This window comes from Ambystoma mexicanum, chromosome 8 (assembly GCF_040938575.1).
Source record: "Ambystoma mexicanum isolate Mex_15411 chromosome 8, UKY_AmexF1_1, whole genome shotgun sequence".
Lineage (NCBI taxonomy): Eukaryota > Metazoa > Chordata > Amphibia > Caudata > Ambystomatidae > Ambystoma > Ambystoma mexicanum.
This window is the reverse complement of record NC_090929.1, coordinates 1381347697-1381369654: the sequence shown is the minus strand read 5'-3', so window position 1 is coordinate 1381369654 and position 21958 is coordinate 1381347697. Positions and strand designations below refer to the sequence as shown.

General features: G+C 48.2%; 1 protein-coding gene across 12 annotated transcripts in view; it reads right to left on the bottom strand.

Annotated features, from left to right (window-relative positions):
- Positions 1-6761: 6761 nt before the first annotated feature.
- Positions 6762-21958, bottom strand: part of UROS (uroporphyrinogen III synthase) — a 1119872-nt gene continuing 1104675 nt past the window's right edge. For all 12 annotated transcript variants that reach the window (XM_069611496.1, XM_069611501.1, XM_069611504.1 and 9 more), the window contains one exon: positions 6762-6994. In XM_069611496.1, coding sequence (XP_069467597.1) covers positions 6966-6994 — 29 coding nt within the window. In that variant the 3' untranslated portion in view covers positions 6762-6965. The remainder of the gene's footprint in view (positions 6995-21958) is intronic.

Genomic DNA, 21958 nt, shown 5'->3' with positions numbered 1-21958 from the left:
ACACAATACTTTCAAGCAATCAGCAGTTTTGGCAGACAATGATTCTAGGGTATAACTTTCCATAGTAGACAGGTTTAGAAAATCAGCTTTTTAGTGCTAAGCTTTGTGGTTAGTTGTCCTAAAGTATCTACAAGCACACTAAAGTGTATACTCAATACAAATCCCACCGCTGTACACCAGTGTTAGGCAGAAACCTGTGCAGTTCCCTTAGGGACCACTGTAAAAAGTTTAAGACGACAGGAGTTAGCAGTAAACCCAATTGGTAGCAGTCTGCACCACCCAGATTTACCTGGTAGCTGTGGCTGAGCAGTCAGACTTCTCTCAAGAAGAGTTAGGCAGTATACAGAGCATACACAATAGGGCAGGTACACACAGTAGAACAAGCAAACACTGACCAGAGCTTTGGTGTAAAAGATATATAATTATTTATTTAAAAACACATTTAAGAAAACACACTGGCACTAATCTCAAGCAAGTTCAAAAACACAGTTACTAAAGTATATACACTCCCATAAAAGAATATTAGACAAGTCTTAAGTAAAGCCCCAATTATTTTCAGACAGCGGTGAGCGCTTAACGCAGATGGCACTCTAATAATTCGGTTTAAAAGGGAGAGAAAGGCAGAGCATAAATTGAAACAGATCCCAACACTTTCAAAAGAACACAGCAAGAGAGGAAGGCAGAATCAAACCGTGAAGTTAGAGTTCAGAAAGCCGGATCCACTTTAAAAGGATCAGAACGAAATGTGTTCAAGGTTACACGGTTAAAAAGTGCACAAAAGTCTCGAAAAGGTTCAGAAAGAAGTTGGACCAAAAGAAAGGGACTAGTTAGATGGTCAAGAGGCCAGCCCAGTTTTAGAAGGTTAAGGATTTACTGTCACCTTGTAGCAATCTACAGAAAGGGAGGCCAGGCGGACACAGTACCTTGAAATGGTGAGAACACTCCAGCGGGGGCAGTTGCTCCTGGCAGTGGTTGCGAGTTGGTGCTTCGTCCGGCAGTAGAGAAGTTCTCATCGGGGAGGAAAGTAGGGGGTCGTTGTACTGCCAGGGAAGAAACCAGCCGCAGAGTTTCTCGATTCAAAGGAGTGGTCCTTTTATTTGCGGTTCAGTGGTAAGTGGCTATCCGGTTGCCGGGGTGCTTGGCACGGGCAATTCGACCACTAGACGTCCTGGTAGGCGAAAAGGAGAGCGAACTGGTTGTCCCCACCAGCTCAAAGGGAAGAGACTCTCCGGCAAGAAGATCTCCTCTGTCGTCGGGAAGTGGTGAGACGGTTCAGCAGGGCTCCACCGGTGGTGTCGTTGTTGCAGGTCGGCTCAGCTTCTCCCTCTTCGGATTCTCAGGTCCTGTGGTGACCTCTGAAGTTCCAGTCCCAAAAGCCCTGTTTTTATGCAAGAAACCCCCATTCATTCAGCCTAGCTGTCAATCAAACATGCTAAGTGGTGAGCCAGCCGGATCACCACTTGGGCCAATCACACAAGAGTGCGACCTGAGTTGCCAAGGTAACTCAGTCCAGGGTGCCTAAACCCCCTCCCACACCCCCTGTGGTACCCAGACAGAGTGGCACCACTTTTGGAGGCTTCTGTGGAGAAGCCCGCCAAAAAGTGGAACAAAGGGCTCGACTTGGGTTGGAGTCACAGAAGAGAACACAAATGCCATTTTTGAATCGAGTTCTGGCAAAAAATACCAACCGGTGAATTAATATTAAATAAATAACCCAGCGGTATGTTCGAGGCTATAGGAATGAAATAATTAAAGTTGGTAGCCTCGAACAATGGGAAAATCCCATAGAGATATATTCGCGGTCGAATATAAAAAGTAGTATCCACTGCCACCAGCCAAAACTCGATCAGGGGGGACGGAGACGTGCCACCTCGAATAACAGACCCCGGGGCAATCGAATTGCCCTGACCAGTACGTCCACAATATGATGGTTTGTACTGGTTTCTGTTCATAATTTGGGACTAGTAAAGCCAATGGTGACTTTACATGCCCTGGGAGACAGTAGTCAGTCCCAGGGTATGGAGTCTATGGTGGGGTGTCACTATGACACCCCTGTGTCACTGCACTGAGGGTGCTGTGTAACACACATAGTAAAAACACATGAGACCCTATGGAGTAAAAGACCCCATAGCCCATAAAACACATTAACAGTCAAATGAACCCCTCAAATCATGTCCAAGAGTGTGAGGAAAAGAGACTCACTCTTGGCAGGAGAAAAAAACAAACTCCAGAAATCCAGCAAAGCGCTGCTGGGGGACTCACTAGGTTAGGAAATTCAGCCTAAACAGAGAATTCTCCCTAACAAGGAGGATGCAGACCCATCAACTTCCCATGGCCGGGCCGCCAGAGCAACACCAGCAGCCACCACCCCTGCACCACCCAGCAATGAGAAGGGAAGGAGTAAGGGCAGGAGTGGGATAACAGGGACCAGCAGCGCCACACATAGCAGTGGCGGCATGGCACCTAATGGCAGCGATGTCGACACAGCTGCAGGTACTGCACCCCTGAACCCAGCAGTTGGCGACACTGGCAGGCACCCACAGAGAGACGCAGCACCACCACCCAAATGGCCCATGACACCCCCTCATCACCCGAGTGGGGCAACCAGCCACATGGTCAGCATGGTCTGGAATCCGACCATGACAAGGATGGTGGTGTGGGTGGCAGGTCGTAGGCTGGAGGAGGCTGGACACCATCGAACAGCTACAGGTATGGTTAGAGACCTTGGCGGGTATACCAGTCCAAAACCTGCAGGCCTTCAGAGACTGTGTCCAGGGTGCCTCTCAGAGGATAGTGATGGCCATGGAGCAGGACAGACGACAGATGGCTGTCACATCTGCTGCCCTGACTGTTGTGGGACAGAAGGGGAGGGAGATGACAGAACATCTCTGCCTTTGCAGAGGTAATGCAGGTCAGCATGCTACTGACTCCGCAACACATCCGGAGTCCTGAGACTGACCAGTCTACCTCCATCAACGCCACAGAGTGTTCTCTGCCCAGCGCCCCAAGGCGCCGCACCACAAGCCATCTGGCTCTGAAGGTGCTGGAGGAGAATAGTAAAGGCAAGAGGCCCACAGGTGACTGTATATTGCACAGTGTAAATAGGCACCGGGGAGGTGGGTGGGGAGGGTGTGTTGGGGATAATGTTGTGGGGAGGGTGTGTTGGGGATGCTGTTGTGGTGAGGTGGGATGTTGGGGATGGTGTTGTCGGGAGGGGGGAAGTGGGTGAGGGAGGTGTGTTGGAGAGGGTGTTGTGGGCAGGGGGTGGGAGAGTGTGTTCACTATCCTAATTAAAACAGTAGTTCACTTGAAGCAATGCTGAGACATTCCTCATTGTGTACATGTGTTCAACTGATAACGTGACTAAATGTACAGAGGTGAATAGCATGTGGATTTAAATGTGCTAAAAAGAAATGTCCATCAGTTCTTGCCAGACAAGACATCCATCCCTACCCTCTTCACGTTCAGTGCATGGCAGCGCAGCACCCACAGGCAGTAAGTCCTCCTCTTCTGGGAGTGGCATGTCCACATCAGGGGACAGAGGGATATTTCACCTGAGGCACATGATGTGCAGAATGACATGGGCAAGAACTATTTGTCTGACCATCTCTGGCCTGTACATCAAGTCCGGTGTAGGCACTGGAAACAAGCCTTTAACAGGCCAAAGATCAGTTTGATACAGAGCCTGGTCCAGACGTGTGCCTTATTGTAGGCCACCTCCTGTGGTGTCTGTGGATTCCGAACGGGTGTCATCAGCCATGGTAGCTCGGGGTAACCAGAGTCACCTGCAAGGGAAAAGGTCATAGGTGGTAGTCGCAGAGTATTTTGGATGTGTCGCCTTTTATGGCGGCATGTTGATAGACACGCTGTGCATGCATTTCACGAGTATTGCAGCATGACATGATTTCTCATCACTGTACTTACATGTGGAGTCCTCCACTATGGGGGTGCATTCACTTTGTCGTGTGACACCATGCACACAGCTCACAGCTAGCACTCGTCACTTTCAGGGTCTGTGCTTGTCATGACAGGATGCTGTGGTGCCTGTGTTGGGTTGGTGTGCTGGTCTAATGCATGTGCCTTGATGGGTGATTAGTTGTACCTTTGCAGGTTTGTGTTGTGTGCGTCTATTCCATGATGGCTACATATACACGCTTGCCTGAGTATGTGGCATTCCGTCTGCCAGTATTGCATTCCATTGGTACAGTGTTGAACTGTGTCGTCGTATGTATAGGAACGTCTAATGGTGCATTGTGGTTCCTGTAGTCCTGCATGTGTGTTGGTAGCCTGTCAGGGCAGTATCCATTGGTGACTTACTACAGCATTGTCATTTCTATCAGAGTCCCATTGGTAGTCCTGTCCCCCCCTTAACCAGGGCCTTGACAGGGCATGCATTCTTCAGCTGTGGCAATGTCCTCCCCAACCACACTCTCCCGCCTCTCCCCCTCTTCACATGGCATTTCACTAGTGCCGCAGGGATTGTTTTTGTGATGGCCCTTGTATTTACCCAATATCCATGTCTGTTGCCCTCTATGCCTCTTCATGTATCCAGGCAGTGTGCTGTTCCGCAGGACCTTTGCATTGTGGGTGGAATCAGGGAAGCGGGCACAGCAGTGTGTTATGAGGTCAGGATCGCAGGTGGCCTGAACATTGAGTGAATTATACTGGTTCTGGTTGTGATATACCCCTGCAGATGCCTGGGGGGCCAACAAGGCCACATGGGTGCAGTCCAGAGCAGCAGTCAAGTTGGACATGTGGACTACTGCATAAAACGTGCCTTCATGGCATTCTCCTGTGCTGGGGTGGTGGGCAGAGAGATGTGCCAGGAGAAATGGTGCAAGAGTGCTTCCACCTGTGCTTCCACCTGCATGAGCACGATGAAAAATGTTGGCTGGGACATGCCATGCAGTATGCCTATGGTGTGCTGGAAGGTGCCAATTGAAAAGAAATGCAGGACCAACACAAGCTTCAGCACGGGAGGTAAGGCTGCACTGATGTTGATCCTGCTCTCAAGGTCCTCCTGGATCAGGGTGAGCATCTCAGCTACGGTCTCCCTGTTCAGCCGGCATAAGATGATTTGCTATTTGTCAATCAATGTCAAGGGTGTGGGCCTGACCCAGGGTATGGGCGCTCGCCTTACATGGCGTCTCCTCATCTCTGCACCCTGTAGTGCTCTTCCAGCCCCTGCAGCTCAATGCGGAGCAGCAGCAGCTCAATGTCCAAATCCACAACAGCTACTGGCAACATGGTGTTGAAAAGTGTGTTTGGGGAAGGCGTGCGCCTTATGTACTCCTACTGAGTGGGTTGGATGCACCTGTGACTTGTTTCCATCACCTGTATGCGTTTACCTCCATCTTTTAGGTGGAGGTAACTGTACTGCGTTTTTGGCGGTATTACTGCCCAATTTGGATGGCATTACTGCTATACCCCAACTTGTAATATGACAGTAATACCGTTCTGGGATCTTTGCAGTAATACTGGAAATTCCGCTGACTGTACTACCAAAGACGGTATTACCAGTGACAGTATTACCGCTGACTCATGATTTGGCGGTACAGTAAAAGTGCCAGTAATTCCGCTATTGCCACGTTTACCTTATATGGCCAAACTCATAATGAGCCCCTAAGTTCCGCCAGAAAGAGATTTGCTCATCATACAATGAGTTTCCATTACCTCATTTTTAGGTTTACAGAGTCTTTATGTGGTGCATCATAACCTTGGCCACAAGTTGTCTGTTGATCCACAGTCGTGACACTACACTGCTGGAAACCCTCAGCAACGCCGGCCTCATTTGCTATGCTAGATTTACACAGATGATACTCAAATTGCACACAAACTAACACAAACTCCAACTGAAAATCAACTGGACCATTTCAATTGCCTCTCGCGGATTGACACGTGGATCACAACCAACTGTCTGACAGCGAGCCCAAATAAAACTGAACTCATGTTTTACAGCCTCAAAATGACAAACCCGAAAACAAATCCTTGCACAAAAGAAATGGCCATGCCCCAGCAGACCGAGGGTCAAATAACTCATACCTCTCATGAACACATCTCACACCCTCAAACCACAAGTTACGGCAAGAGTAAAAGGCAGCCTTTTCACCTAATTAATACCCATTTGTTATATAATGCCGTACCTACGATTCCCAGGTAGAAAACCAGCAATCTTCACCCTACTACGCTCTAGACTTGGTTACACCAATGGCCATTAGCCAGGACTTCGGGGCTACGCCATGAACAATATACAAAGAGTACAGACATCTCCCTCCTCGAGACATGCACCAAGAGACCACCAAAAAAGAAGTGGTGCCATAGAAGACCACTTAACACTACAAACTGCTGATATACTGCATGCACATATTATAACACGGCACCAGGACACAGGTTTTTAGGCCAAGGCAATGTTTCATGCTGCCTCATGTCAAGTGCCCCTTCCCCTAACAGTGGGGCCATGCAGACGTTTTCAGGGCCCAAATGGTGTCCTCGGCCACTGCTTAGAATTGCATTATTTTAACGGCAGGCATGGTCTAGGCACAAGAAAGCCCAATTCACAATTAAGAATACTACATTTGCAAAAATGCAAAAAAGATAATGTTGAGAAAAGATGAGCAGGTGAGGAAAAAGGCCTGTTGTTTGCAGTAGAAGACACTAGATGGTGAAATACCTAAAGAGCTACATGCAAAGACTGTAGACAAGCCACACTCTACTTACAATTTAACGAAGTATGCTATTACGAATAATCCACATAGCCAATATTTAAAAAAGTAAACACTTTTTATTATTTTGTTTGTACAAGGCATAGGAGTTCCAATCCCACCAAATATGGACCAATTATTCCCACAACTGGTGAGTTCATTCACTATTGTTGCTGGAGGGCTTTTGCTACTCCTCTAGCCAGGTCCTGTGGGGTAGGACATTTTGCAGTGCAGCTCACCGGGATACCTTCAGCAGCCATGGCCTCAGCTGTGGCTGGGCCTATCGCGGCAAACTGTAAGGGGAGAAACAAAGACAAAGGTTATTCCAACTAGAGCAGACGGCGCAGCATCCAATTCGCATTACCTTTACCTGTAGCCAGGAAAAAAGCTCTGTATTTGTATTTTTGTATTTAGTGAGGATAGGGTTTCATTTCTGTCGGAAACGGCATACAAAGGACTAGCACATGAGACAAAGGCAGTGCCAGAAAAGGGCGCTTTTGCAATCTAGGAAGGGCATATGGGAACCAGTAGTCAGCTGATGAGAGGTGCAGGTCATCGATACAGAAACCTGGGACATGGACTACGAACTAGGTGTAGTTAGTGCACGTAATGTAGGCCTAGTGCCACAATATATAATATCATGCATATAAGCACCTGAATATGTATCTTGGGTAGTGTGGCTTGGGTGTACTGGAGTTACCTGGGGCGAGTGGGGGATGGCCCTTCGCAGGATAGAGCTTCGGTCTGATCTTGAACTTAAGAGATGGGATTGCTTTTATATCGGGGTGGGTGTGCCAGTGAAGTGGGGCAATTACGGAGAAAGAGCTGAAGCAGGCGCAAAAGGCATGGGAGAAAAAGGTTAGTGAGGGCGGAGCAACGTACAGTGCAAGAGGGGGAGTATAGGGAGATGCAGTCGGCAAGTGAAGGGGGTCAAGACAATGGATGAACAGGAAGAGAAGAAGAAGGAAGAGCCAGGCAGCCAGGTGGTGGTGGACAGAGGTGGGGAGGCATAGGATAGGTTGAGGAGGGTGCGAGTGGCAAAGTTCAGGACTTGCTGAGGGGAGAGAAGGAGTGGAGGGGGGAGACAGAGAAGTAGATTTTAGCAGTAATCACATTTATTGAGCACCACAATTGATTGAAATTAATGCCTTAGCGGAGTGGTGGGTGAGGTGGGGAATTATATCCACTGTTGAGGGGGTTGACCCATGCAGCGGAGGCAGCAGTGGCCATTATGAACTGTTGGAGTACAAGGTCACTGTCAAAGACAACCCCAAAGTTGCAAAGCCTTGGGTGAGGGAGGATGTTGGGAGGGGAAGTGATGGAAGATTGAAAGAGGAATTAGCACTGGCGGTGGGAAGAAATACACTTTCTATTTTATTGGAGTTCAGCACCAAGCAGCGAAATGTCATCCAGTGACTGATGGCTGTGGGGTAGCTGGTGACATTTGGAGAGGTGGCAGGGGTGAAGGATGGGAAAAAGGTGGTATGAAACCGTAAGAGGCTATGAGCTGGCCCAGGGAAGTCGGATAGAGCTTGAAGAGGATTGGGCACAGAATGGATCCTTCGGGGGAAACCCACAGGAAAGAGTGTGTGGGAGGTGGTATTAAGAGTCCTAGGAGATGGATCATGATTAACTAGAGAGATATGAGGTAACCCACCTGAGTCCAGTGCCTTTGGCGCCAAGGAAGGAGTGGGTTTGGATAAAAGAAGGATGGACCACAGTGTCAAAGGCAGCAGAGGGGTCAATATGGATTAGGGAGCGGTGGGCTGTTTTTAGAACCTTAGAGAAATGCGTGGGTGCAGTAAGGGGTCACAAAGAGTGTGATCTTCAAGGTCACTGACAATGCAGATGAAGACAACTCACTGAAGGATTTTTCTTCTTTTTTTTAAATGTACTTATTCGCCACTAGGCCATACATGTCACACAAAACAAAATAGAATATATCTTTAAAAAGAGATGTTTGAGTGGTGGAGCAGAAGAGATAAACATCTGAAGGAAGTGTTGTTGGGGTCAGCACTGGGTCACAGTGGCTGTTTTAAAGCAGGCAGAGCAAATATCAGTGGAAAGAGAAGTTGAAGGAGGAGAGGGGTGAGGAGGTGCTATGTCCGAGTTCTCTAATAGTTTTGCAGAGGGGTCAGCAGGCATGTTTGGTGTGTTAGCTGAGTAGAGAATTGATTGGAGTTTGACAAAGGAAGAGGAGGAGAAGTGAGATAGATACAAGTGGGGTGGGGTGATATAAGGTAGAAAGAAAGATGGGGAGAGATAGAGGGATTCATATGGTATAATTATTTTTATTTTATATTATTGTGCGTTGGTGTATTAAAAACCTTTCACAAATAGAAACACACATTGGAAAGTTCACAAGTTCAAAAATTCAATAAAATGAAAGGGGCCAAAAGAGAGAGAAAGTTAAAGAGACACATATATATATATATATATGATAAGCTATAATATATATTTGTAATTTTGGCGGAAAGGCAAGAGGCAAAGTCGTCTTCTGAAAGGGAGAATAGGAAGCAGTTTTTAGGGGGAGAGAGAGTATAATCTAGACAGTCACTGAGATCTTACTAGGGGGGAAAGTAAGTGTAAGGAGGGAGTTTTTGTAAGTAGCAAGGAAAGTGGAGAGAGATCTATATATGACAACAGCAGAGGTGGAAGTGCATGGGTGTCCTCGAATTTCGAATGGCCGGGGTTGAGGGCAAGAGGGGGTAAAAGAGCGAGCAGAATAGTGAAAGTGAAAGGAGTTGACAGTGAATGCCAGTTTAATGGAGTCGACAAGCGAAGGAGATCTGGTTTAAAGGGAGGACTTGACCTAAGTATGGAGTCAGGTTTGAACTTTCTCTTGGTGATAGGTGAGCGGGGAGGGCATTGATATGGTGAAGTGAGTGAATGATCAGAGGAAGGCGTGTGAATAGAGAGGGCCGAGGTGTGGATGGCAAAGGACAGGGAGTTCAGATCAAGGGAGCTTCCACCAATGTGGATTGGGAGGTCATGAAGGCTTAAAGAGTGGCGTCAAACTGTAATTGATGAGTCTTAGATATGATGGGAAGGCTGAGGTTGCCCATCCTGACCGGGAAGCCTTCGATGCACGGAAATTCAACATATTTAGAAAATACGTGTTACAGATTTGTTATTGTACTAGGTTCAGTTAAAAAAAGAACTCACTGGATGAAAAACAAAAAATGTATGTACACAGTTGCTTTTCTCTGATTACCAATTCTCCACCATTCTGGAGGCATTTGTGAAGAACACCACCTCACCCGTTCCCTTTATCTTTGTACTTCTCAAGTGACAGTCTTCTCCCAGTGCTAAAAGTGTGCAAAAGGTGGATTTCACTAACAAAACCATAAATTACATTTCATGGGCTGCAGTCTGCCTGGTTTTCCGTTTTTACACTCTATATGATTGGGTCTTTACTTTCCCTTGTCAGCCTTATACTATTACTAAGATGAATAAGATTCTCCATGTGTCCCATCCCATAGTCCACTACAGTCTGGGCCTACTTCCACCCTGAGGACCAGCTTGAGGGCTCAGTGCGACACGTGCCATGCAGGGGTTACAGCGCATCCGCTCTTGCTCTCTCGGCATTGGCCGCTCTTCCAAGATGGGGAGGGGGCACCAACATAACCAGTGCTCTCTATTGCAAATGGAGCTGTTTGGGATAGAGAAGACCTTGTTCGGGCACGGTTGGCTGGCTGCAGGCCTAGAGGCAGGTTAAGGGCCGCATCACTTCTTGCTGGAAGGTAAACACCTGAAATTGCTCCCAAGTGCTGCTTCTTTCTCTGACTCCCATCCCATGGGCACAGGCATACCTCCACCGTGAGGATCAGCTTGAGGGCTGAGCAATGGGAGTGGCCAGGCAGGACAACAGTAGACCCACTCTTTCTTTCTCTGCTTTTGCATCACTTCCAAGATGGTGGATGCCATTTTGACCTGAGCTCCATATTGGAATTGGAGCTTTTGAGCCAGTGAAGACCTATTTCAGCAATGATTGGCTGTCCACAGGCTAGGACTCCTGCCTTTCATTCACTGAGGTCCGGTTGAACTCGCCCTGGAGGCTCAGCAAAGAGAGGTTTGGCAAGGGTAAAGACCCATAGCTAGCTCCCCTTCCACTCCACCAGGCTACTATTCTACTCCCCTCTCCCTCTCTCTCTCCTAGCCACAAGGAGTACTGCAATAATTGTGTGTCCATCTACATAGTATTGGTTGTTTCTTAAAGTCCTTAAAGCGGGGTGTTGCTCTCTTACTATTGTGATTCATGTTTGCTCACCATCTTCTTTCTTATTCCTCATTCTCCTTTTCTCTGGTCTCTCTTCCATTGGGCCTCCATAGATCTTGCTCTCTACTCCTTTGGAGCCCCAAACCACTTTCACCATTTTCGCTTCACCCCATCCCGATTTCCTCCCTCCCTGTTGGGCCTCTCCTGAGGACCTCTGCTTGCCGGACATTCTGTTTAATCCACAGAGATCTCTCAGTCCCTGCGCCCTTTATTCGCCTCTTTACCCATTACTCATCTTATCTTCAGTATTCGCAGTTCTCTTGGTTTCTTGTGTCCTCCTTGCCTCTCCTTTTGCACTATGCACCCTGCCCCACCCATTGCCTTTCTCACAATCTTCACCTCCTTTGTTTCTACTCCCTTACCTCTTCGGTTGTTCTTACCTACTCACAACTAGCGAGAACCACCTCTCACACTTGCTCCTACCTCAGCCATCTCCTCTGACTCTTCAAAGCAGCACACTTCACACCCTACATGACGAACCCCCTCAACTCTCACCTCTCTCTCTGATTGCTGTTTTCTCCTAAACCTGTCTGACGCTAACTGTCCTGTTTCTCTTCAACTCCCCCTTTCCCCCACTTCCTTAACTAAGCTTACATATCCCCCCCCCCGTTATCTTGCCTTCTGCGTCATTTTCTTTACTTTAACTTGCTATGCCTTGTGGCAAGTCAAAAGGTCTGCCCATTGTTTTAGATGCAAGAACCGAGCGCCAATGAGCTGGATTGGCCCAGCCACTACCTGATGTGCCACCCAGGTGGTGTTTAGAGTGGGCTGTCTTCAACTCGCCCTCCTCTCAGAAACGTGGCATTCCTTTAGTTTGATTGGACTTACCATTTCCTAAAGGGATAATTCAGGACTTCAGGTCCCAAGATGCTGAAAAATGGTCAACCTCTAACAATAGAGAAGATGACAAATATAAGTGCTTGCTAAACTATAATACTGCAATAGACTTAAAAGCTCAGACTGTAGGGTAGGTTAATGTGAAATTAAATCTCTCCCACAGTTCCTTGGGCCTTCACCCTCCACTAGGCCTCCCACCAAGACCTATTATTGCCAGCAACTTTAACTATAGAGACCATAATCGTATACTCCTCACTGCCAAATAAAAGGAGACCTATTTTATCATTTTTACAAGCTTATATTCCCAGGCTATATAAAGCCTGATAGTACTATCTTCTAGGAAATATGTTGACAAAACCCAGAAGCTATTACGAAAAAGTAAAGTGCAGTAGGGATGATTTCTCCAGCCAAATTGAAAATAATTCATAATAACAAAGCTAACTTCTTTTCAACGCCAGAGGACGCTTTGCAATATGTTACGAATAATATCAATAAACATACTCCCCATCACTAATGCGACTCCAGAAACCCATGAAATACCTACTTTGACTTTGTGTATATTGTTTCAGAATTATAAACATATATATTTTTTTAAGAACTTTATTTGTAGAGATTTTTTCATAAACTGTTACATAACAATCACACCCCTATTGGGGTGAGTTACCCATGCGCCATCTGAACCCGCCCCCCCTCGCCGTTCCCCCCTCCCCAGTCCTCCGAGGTCGTTATTGTGTTGTTTCCTCCTCAGTGCGTATCTGACAGTGTGCTGGTTCCTGTGTTCTGACAGGTTGCAGAGTCAAAGTCTTGGGTGCTGTGTCTTCCTGGTGAGGATAAAGCGCTCTCGTCTGTCTCGTTCATTAGGAATGTCACGAGTGGCCCCCAGATATCGGGGGGACGTGTGTGTTTGGGGAGGGTCTTGATGAACTCAGACTCAACATCCTGACAGTAGAGAATGTCTTTATGCCAGTTTGCCACCGTCGGGGGTGGTCCTCTACCCCAAGACATGGCGATCCTCCTGCGAGCCAGGGTCAGCAGTAATCCTGCCAGTTTCCTTATTGCTGGTGATAGTTGTTTCGTCATCCCGAGCAGTGCCGCCGTCAGGATGGGCTGTACTTCTCCTACTATTGCTGCTGTGGTTTGGAGGACCTGGGTCCAAAATGGTGTCAGCTTGGGACAGTCCCACGCAAGGTGGTCAAAGTCTGCTGTTAGGTTTCCACATATTTCACATTTTGCTGGTGAGTCTGGTTGTTGTTTATTCTTTTTAACTTAACTGGGGTGAAGTATGTCTGGTGTAGATAGTTAAAGTCCATTTGCTTGAGGCGTGAGTTGAGAGCTATTTTTTGGGTTTGTTGAAGTATATATGTCCATTCCTCATCCGTAATCATTAGTTGGAGGGACCTCTCCCATCTGGTTTTCGTGCGTATGTTGATAGATACTGTGTCCGTTAAGATGGATTTATAGATGGATGAGACGAGTCTACCTTCGCCCTGTGCCTGGATCACATTGTGTAATAGCTGCCATTTTGGAGGTTGTTGCCGGAAGGTGGGGAATAGTGCCTGAAGGGTATATCTCGTTCTAAAGTAGATGAATGTGTCTAGGGGTGGTGTTGCCTCCTCTCTCCGTTGCTTGTTGGGTGTGATGAAGGTGCCTTCATTGAACAGGTCCCCAAGGGAATGTATCTGCACTTTTCTATCCATTGATGGAAAACCCTTTCCGAGGTCAGAGGGATCCCTGGAATGAATTTGGCTGGGAGAAGGGGAGAGTATCTCACCCGAACTTTGTATTTTTGTGCAAGTTTCTTCCATATCCCATAGGTCGCGAGGACTACATTCATAGTGTTAATAGGAACTGGGAGCTGACTGATGACGACGGCCCTTAATAAGTTGGGGGTTGCTAGGGCCCGCTCTATTTGCACGTGAGGTCTGATAAAGTGCATGGCATACCAGAAGCTAAGGAACTGTGCCTGAGCTGCCCAGAAGTATCTCTCTAAGTCTGGGAGGGCTAGTCCTCCCTTGGACACTGGGAGTATTAGTGTTGAGTGAGCGACCCTGGCTGGTTTGCCTGCCCATATTAGTTCGAGGACTAGGCTTTTGGCTCTCTTTAGAAAGGATTGTGGGATTAGAATGGGGATGTTGGAGAATAAATATAGTAGTTTCGGTAGGATCACCATTTTGACTAGTGAGGCTCTTCCCCACAAGGTTAGCGGGAGGGACTTCCATCGGTTTACTTTTTCCTGTAGTGTTTTTAATACTGCTTCATAGTTATCTAGACATACCTCGTCGTAGTTTAGTGACGTCAATATCCCTAGGTAGCGTACCCGTGAGGTCTCCCAAACAAAGTTATAATCGTCCGTGAATATTCTGGTAGCTGGGGTGAGTGGGAATATAATCGATTTTGTAAAATTGATTTTTAGGCCAGATATTGCGCCGACTTTAATTACTTCCCTCATGACTGAATTAAGATTTTCAACGGGATCGTGTACAAATAGCGCTACATCGTCCGCATATAAGGATATAATTAGCCTGTGTGGGCCGATGGTAAGGCCCCTATGGAGTTGTTGGGATCGCAGGTTCGACGCTAGAGGTTCCATTATTAATGCGAAAATTAACGCTGAAAGCGGACATCTTTGTCTGGTGCCTTGTTGTAGTTTGATGGGTGAGGATCTCGCTGATCCCAATAATATGGTAGCTTGGGGGTTGTTGTATAATAGGGAGATGAGGTTAATGAAGTGGCGCCTAGGCCCATTTGTGTAAGCACAGCAAATAGGAAGGGCCATTCTACCGAATCCAAAGGCTTTTCGGCATCTAGCAGGACTGCGACGGCTTGCTGAGTGCGATCTAGAGCCTCAACTATACCAAACAGCCTCCTGATGCCGAACGTTGTGTTGCGACCGGGCACAAATCCGGCCTGATCTGCGAGCACGAGGCCCGGCATCAGCGGTAGCAGCCTATTTGTGAGTATTTTCAGCAGTATTTTATTATCGAGGTTGAGAAGGGATATGGGTCTATATAATGCGCACTCTTCCGGGGGTTTACCTGTCTTATGTAAAAGGATGATGTTGGCCTCGTGGGATGACTGAGGAAGGGAACCTGTTTCCAACGCCTCGCAGTATACCTCTGCAAGCAGGGGGGCCAGTGTGTTAGCGAATGCTTTGTAAAATTCTCCCGTTAGGCCGTCAGGCCCTGGGGATTTGGTGTTTGGAAGGGTTTTGATGGCTTTGATTATTTCCTCTGATGTGATGGATTCGTTGAGAGGTTCGCGTTGCTCTCTTTCCACCCAGTACAGTTCAGTGTCTTTGAGGTATCTGTGTAAGGTGTCAGTGTCTGAGTTATATTTCGAGGTGTATAGGTCCTGGTAAAAAGTTTTGAATTCTTCTGCTATTTCTTCATCTGTGTGTACTATCATGTCTCGTCTAGAGCGTCCCCTTTCGACTGTCGTCGGCTTCCTGTCGGCATTGATCAGTCTTGCCAGGAGAGCTCTGGGTTTTTGGAGTTCCCCGTATTGCCGGACTTGATTGTTCCAGCCCAGGAATTTCACTTCGCGTTCCGCCATGGTCCTGAACGTCTGTAGCTCTTCTTTAAGTGCTGCTTGGGTGCGTGGATCATTCGTGGTGGAGTACTCGAGTTCAAGCTGCTTTAATCTTTCCTCGCTGGAGGTGAGTTCCTGACGGATTAGTTTAAGGATGCCGTTCTCCTTGGCTAGGCAGACACCTCTTATGAAACACTTCAGCGTGCCCCAAATCGTGCTCGGAGAAGCTACTGTGCCCAGTTTTGTGCCCAGAAATGTTGAGATTTCGCCACGAAGTTCAGATGCGAACACTTGGTCTTGCAGAGAGCCAGGTTTGAAGCGCTAGTGCAGCAGGCGGGATTTGGTGACTGACGGGCTACATATGAGGGTTACTGGCGAGTGATCGGAGAAGGTTTTAGGTAGAATTTGATAGTGTCCCCAGTGGAGAGGGCCACTGGAGGATACAAACAGGTAATCTATTCTGGAGCTGGTGTTGTGTACTGCCAAGTGCAACGTGTAGTCTCGCTGCTCCCAATTACTGTGTCTCCATGCATCTACAAGGTTGTAGGCTCTGCATTTTTCCTGTACCTGGAGGTTGGCTTTGGAGGTCGGTAGTGTCATGCTCCGGGACCTATCCTTCGCGGGATCTAGGGCGGTATTCAGATCGCCCCACCAGATGATCGTTGCTGAGGTTTGTGTTGAAAGGTGTGTGAGCACCCAGTCAAAGTTGTTTGTTCCGTCCACATTGGGGCTGTAGGAGTTAACAAAGACGATTTCTTTGCCTGCTATAATCCCTCTCACTAAGAGTGATCTGCCCTCGGTGTCTTTCTCAGTGTTTATCATCCGAAAGCCAGACCGTCGGTTAATTAAGATAGCCACTCCTCTGGCGTATGATGGCCCCTTGGTGTTCTTTCCCAGGGAGTAGGTGTGTTTTTTGAATCATAGTGGCATCTACTTCGTGCCTCTTTAAATATTGAAGGATCTTTCTTGTTTTAGAGGGGAGGTTGCCTCCTCTAATATTCCATGTAGCGACTTTGAATTGTTTGTTCAGTGTGGATGTTTGAGCTGCTGTTGTTAAGTACGTTTTGCGGAGTTCCAGGGCGCTGTGGATGGCACACCCTGCTGATTGCTGGTAGTTTCCAAGGTGTTCAGGGGAGGGTGTCCGGTGCTGCTTGGTGTCTTGGGTGGGGTGGTGGGGGGGTAGCGGATCGGAGGTGCATTCTCAATCCCATTTTCGAACTTCCTTCCTTACACGGGCAACCCCCAACTGACCCGTTTGCTTACTCCATCGGGGGCCGAACCGCAACGGTGCGTGTCGCCACCTGGTTTCCCACCCATTAACAATAAACTGTTTAGATAACTTTGCTGTGCAAGGGGCATTAGGGGCTTACCAAGTTGCCTGGCCTTGGAGTACTTAGCTCCTGCATTTATTTCGGTAAGGATGCTGTGTTTTACATGCAGATTTTCACATCGTTGACCACATGTTGGTTATGGCGGATTTCTGTGTATTCTTTCTCTTTGTGCTCATGCTTGATTGGGTTCTCGCCCGGTACATCCCACTCTGTCTAGGAATAGGTTGGCCTCCTCCGGTGTCTGGAAGAAGTGGACTTTTTCCTTGTGTTGGATTCTGAGACGCGCTGGGAAGAGCATAGAGTAGGTGATTTGATTTTCTTCAAGCCTTTGTCTGATGGAGGTGAAGGATCTCCTCTGTGACTGGACTGCTGGGGAGAAATCCGGATAAAAGTGTATTCTGTCTCCGTCATGGTGTAGTTCACCCTTTTCTCTGGCCAGTCGTAGAAAGGTATCTCGGTCCTTGTAATTTAGCAGTCTGGCTATTACTGGCTGGAGGGCACTCCTGGGATGGGTATAGAGGATGGGATCCTGTAAGCATTCTCCACCACAAACATGTGGGAGAGGGCTTCTTGGTTGAAGAGGGTGGTGTAAAGGGCTTCTACGAAGTCCTCCATTTTGGATTGCATCTGATGTTCCCTCACACCAACAATTCTAATGTTATTTGGTCTGGAGCGACCCTCCAAATCCTCACACTTGGCGTTGGCTGCTTTCATTTGGGATTCAAGTTGGGTGATTTTAGCTGCTAGGGTTGCTGTGCCGTCATCTAGATTAGACATGCGTTGTTCTACCTCGTTAAGGCGCTCTGTATGGGTGTCCATTCGGTGTTGTAGGAGATCTACCTTCGAGGAGAGTCCGTCCATTTTGTTGTTTAGACTCCCTATGTCTGCTTTGAGATCTAACAGAAGGCCCTTAATGTCCGTGGAGGAGGTTCCCTCGTCCATCTGATGTGTGCTGTCGGACGTGGCTCTGAATCCTCCTGGAGCCTCGAAAGTCAGCTTTCTTTGGGATCTGTCCGTTTTCCCCATTGGGTTGGAGGGTACGCGTCCCTGTGTGGAGTGCGATGCCGGTAGGTGGTTACCCAGGTGCCGGTGGCCTCCACAAGATGAGGCGTTGTGTGCTCTGTGTCAGGGTGGTTTATGGGGTAGTGGTGTCTGCTGGGATAAGGACGGTGGTTAAGGCGCTTGTCACTGATCGGGATCGTTATTTTGCAGGTCCAGGGAAAGTTCGAGGTGGGTGGGGGAGGCAGGCTAACCCACCCGGTGGTGAAGCGCAGGGGGCCGCTTCTTTAAGTACTCAGGAAGAGTTCAGAGGGCCGTGGGCGCTCTCCGCCCCCCTACACCGAAGAAAGGGGGATCTTCAGCGTGGTGCTCTTATCTGGATGGTGCTTTCCTGTGGCAGAGGGCAGCTGTTTGAGGAGATGCAGTAAGGATCTGGAGGCAGTCAATGGGTGCGAGCGGGGATTTCAGCGGGGGCGCATGTGATAAGGTGAGTGTGCTCCCAGCGTGCTTCATACCTGAGAGTTTAGGTGGGCCGTGGAGTGTCTGCCCCTGCTTTCAGCCGTCTCTCCAGAGTTTGCCTGTCTGCTGTGGCTTGGGGGGGCTGCCAGCCACGGCTTCCAGGTCTCATGTGCTGCGCTGGGTGGCCGTGGGGGGGGACATGCCGGGAGAGAGCGGGCGTCCTTGTCACGTCTCACGATTCTCCCGCCTGTTGCAAGCTTGTGTCTTTCGTTGCTCTGCGGTGCTGGTTATGGCCACTGGGTGACCGCGGCTGCTGTTGCCACCGGTGCTGCATCGCGGGTCTGTTGTCGCGGGGGGAGGCGGGAAACTCACACCACCGGTCTCGGTCACAACCCACCAACGCTCCCCGCTGCCTCGTTCTTCGGGAGCATGCCGGGGGCCGGCGGAACACCTCCGCCGGGTTCTCGCCGGGTCTCAGGCCATCTCCGAGTTTGCTGGCCTTTGGTTCCGGGGGAGAGGGGGCGAGGCCCGGGTGAGTGCGTGTGGGGCCGCCAGGATAATGTGTGGTCAGGGCAGTGTGATACCGATTAGGGCAGGATGATGGCCGATTAATTTCAGGCCTTGCAGGAGCTCGCTAAAGTGCTGCCATCTTGGTTGGCCCTCTAGCGCCCTCTATCCTGAATTATAAACATATAAATGGTGTGAGAGGTCGAACAAGTGCCTGAGCATCCTCAAAGTATTTAATGTCACAAGACTTGGTTAGATAATTGGAAATACTCCATAATGTCGCCCTCATTGGTGCGCCCCCGCAGTCACTGTGACTTTGGTGGTGCACAAAATACTGACTCCCATTACTGCCCCCAAGCAGAGTGGGGGTTTCGCAGGTGTCCCACACTCTCCTTGGCAGCAGTAACAGGAGTCGGGGGCTGCGGGGGTGTCCCCCACTTACCATTTTGGTAAGTGGGGGACAACAAAGTTTAAAAAATAAAAAATGTATAAAAGCACCTGCAGCATCACCTCCGACCCACACAAGTGGAAGGAACCGACGTCACAGGGATAGCAGGGAGTCTGGGGTGCGCACAGAAGTGTGCCGCCATGAAGATAAGTGGGATGGGGGGTGGGGTAGAGGTATGCAGTGTGGGTAAAGTGATCTATTTGATCACCCTCGCCGAGCCATAAATGGCGTCAACATTTTCATCGGTGCAGTTAAGCGAAGCGCAGTGATCACATAGATTGAGATAATCAGGTGCCTAGTGATGTATAAGTAGCTACCCTTCTACTATTACTGTATAGTGTCTCTGCCTCACTCCTCCCACCAGTCTTCTATCCCCCGATGCTTCACTCCTCCCATGTCTCACCTCCATCCTTTAATTTTATCCCACCCTGTACAACTGCTGCTCCATCCTCCACAGTCCTTCCTCCTCCACCACACTACTACTACTATTCCCTCCTCCATACCACCACTACTACTGCCTCCAAACCAATACTCCTCCCTCCTCAACACCACTACTTAGTCATTCTATCCAATCTGTATCATCTGCTTCACACTCACTCCTCACACTACTTTACCTACACACTTGCCACACAAATACGCACACTCAGACTGCAGAACCACTCTCAATCCTAAGCCAATACCTCACCTGTTCCACAACTCATCTCCACACTCTGCTGCTCCTCCAGCTGGTCTTTTGGTCATCCTCCACCTCCACCTCTGACCTTACCCCCACCCCAAAAATACACTTCCTGCATCCTGTTCCATGCTTAAATTCTCCTGTCTCTCCCAGGATTGGATATCTCCCCCTGGCCAATCTGGCCCTGCCTTTTCCACCCGGGTCATCTGTGTAATGAAAATTCATAAGACGGGTGCAAAGCCCCACCTACTTGCTCCATGCAGGCTTCTAAAATTGCACAAAGACCTGGCTGTCCCCTATGGCTTCTCAGGCAAGGCTTCATAACAGTTGCTGTTTAATCGTCGTCGTTGTTGACTAGAGGGGAGTCAATGTCCCTTTCGTTCATGACTCATTTATTCACTCATCACATCAAGGTGATTTTCTATTACAGGAACTCATTTGAAATAAGGTAAGAGTGAAATAACAACACTAGTCTGTTGCTCTTCATTGTATGACAATGATATTAAACAAACATTCGATAGTACAAAAAGGAAAAGCAAACAAGTGACATTTCCCTGAAAATCTCTGGAACAGCTTTAGCACAAAGCCAGCACCCCCTAAGGCCTCAATATGAAGACTGTGTCCCTTTTCTGTGCTACCTTATGCTTAGGTAAAGGCTGCAGCAAATGACAGGTTAGTAGTCCACGTACACAGTTGAAGGTTTATTTATTAGACTGCTCACATCTTGACAGAGGACCTTGCCTGTCAAGCAGGCCTCCCCTACAGAAGGCAGAGAACAGAAGAAGGATGCTTGTTTCTACATGTGTCAAGATTCTTGTTTTAATCCTGTCAAGGAGACAGTCAGTGTTACATTTCCCTTCAATGCCCACCAGAAAAGGACAGTGCAACCATTTCCAACTTCATTCTCTTTTTTGGTATTAAATGCTCAAATGCTGTGGAATGCCTAGGAGCATCATTGGAGGATTCAATGGCCAATTGGTCAGGGCTGTTCCATTCTTTTTTTCTCAGCAGACAAGTACTGTAGATTTACAGCAAAGATAGGACCAGCCCATTTCACTCCAGAAAAGGGTAGGTGGGAGCGAGTCAGGTGCACCTTTGACACTGAGATTGCCTACTTAGATTTCTTAAGCCTTGGCGAGGGCTGGTGACCATTAAAGGCCATGTCCGCCCCCACAGCTGGAGTGAAAGCCATTCACACCCAGGGGTTTATCCTGGGTGCAAATGCTTTCCTTTTTTTCATCAGGAGATTGGCTGCGCAAGCAACGGCAATATCCCGAGTACCCTCCAAACCCCCAAAAGCAAGATAGCCGCCGCCATAGGGAAAAAAGGGACTAAGTCCGTTTCCATTTCGATGGCGTCAGTCGGTAGCGGGAGGAGTGCTAGGACCGTAGCACAAAGCTCCGGTCCAGCATGTAAGTGGGGAGGAAGGAAGGGGCCAGGGAAGGGGTTTGTTTTGTTTTGGGGGTGGTGGGAAGGCAACAAGGAGAGGTTCCCTTTTGCCTTCCCACATTTGAAAAAAGTAGAAGATTTTGCCATCCGGGGAAGGGCCTCGTGGCTGGAAATAGTGGGCGGAGAATGACACGCCGCCGAGGGGCATATCACCATTAGCTCCTGTATAGTTCCCTACACGGGTGCTAATGGTGTCTAGGAAACTACACAAGTGCTAAGTGGTAAGGGGGAATGGGAGGCAGGGAAGCCAATGGAAGGGGGCGCAGGCTAACTAGACTGCTTGGAACGCAGGCTTGTACCATAGAGTACAACCCACATTCCAAGCATCCTCACTGGCCAGCACGCTCTTCCAGGATGCTAATAATAATAGTTCTTACAAGGGAAGGTGGGTATGGCCTACATAAGTAGTTGGATGGAAATGTTCTGTGAAGTCCATCATGCTCCAAAATTATGGCATTTTTTCAAGATATGTGCAGTGGGCTCAAACTATCATGGCTGAGGGCACCAACAAAGGACTTAAAAGGTAAGCTTGAAATAACAAAATCACGTTTTTTATTTATTTGTGTATTATAGTTTAACAAACTTTTCACACATTCTTACAAAATTAAGTCAAAATATACTGTCAAATGTAACTGCTAGCAATTTGTTAATGATTTAGCAATATTTCGTATAGTAATATTCTAAATGTATATTGTCATTTAGAATATTACTATACGAAATGTTGCTAAATCATTAACAAATTAC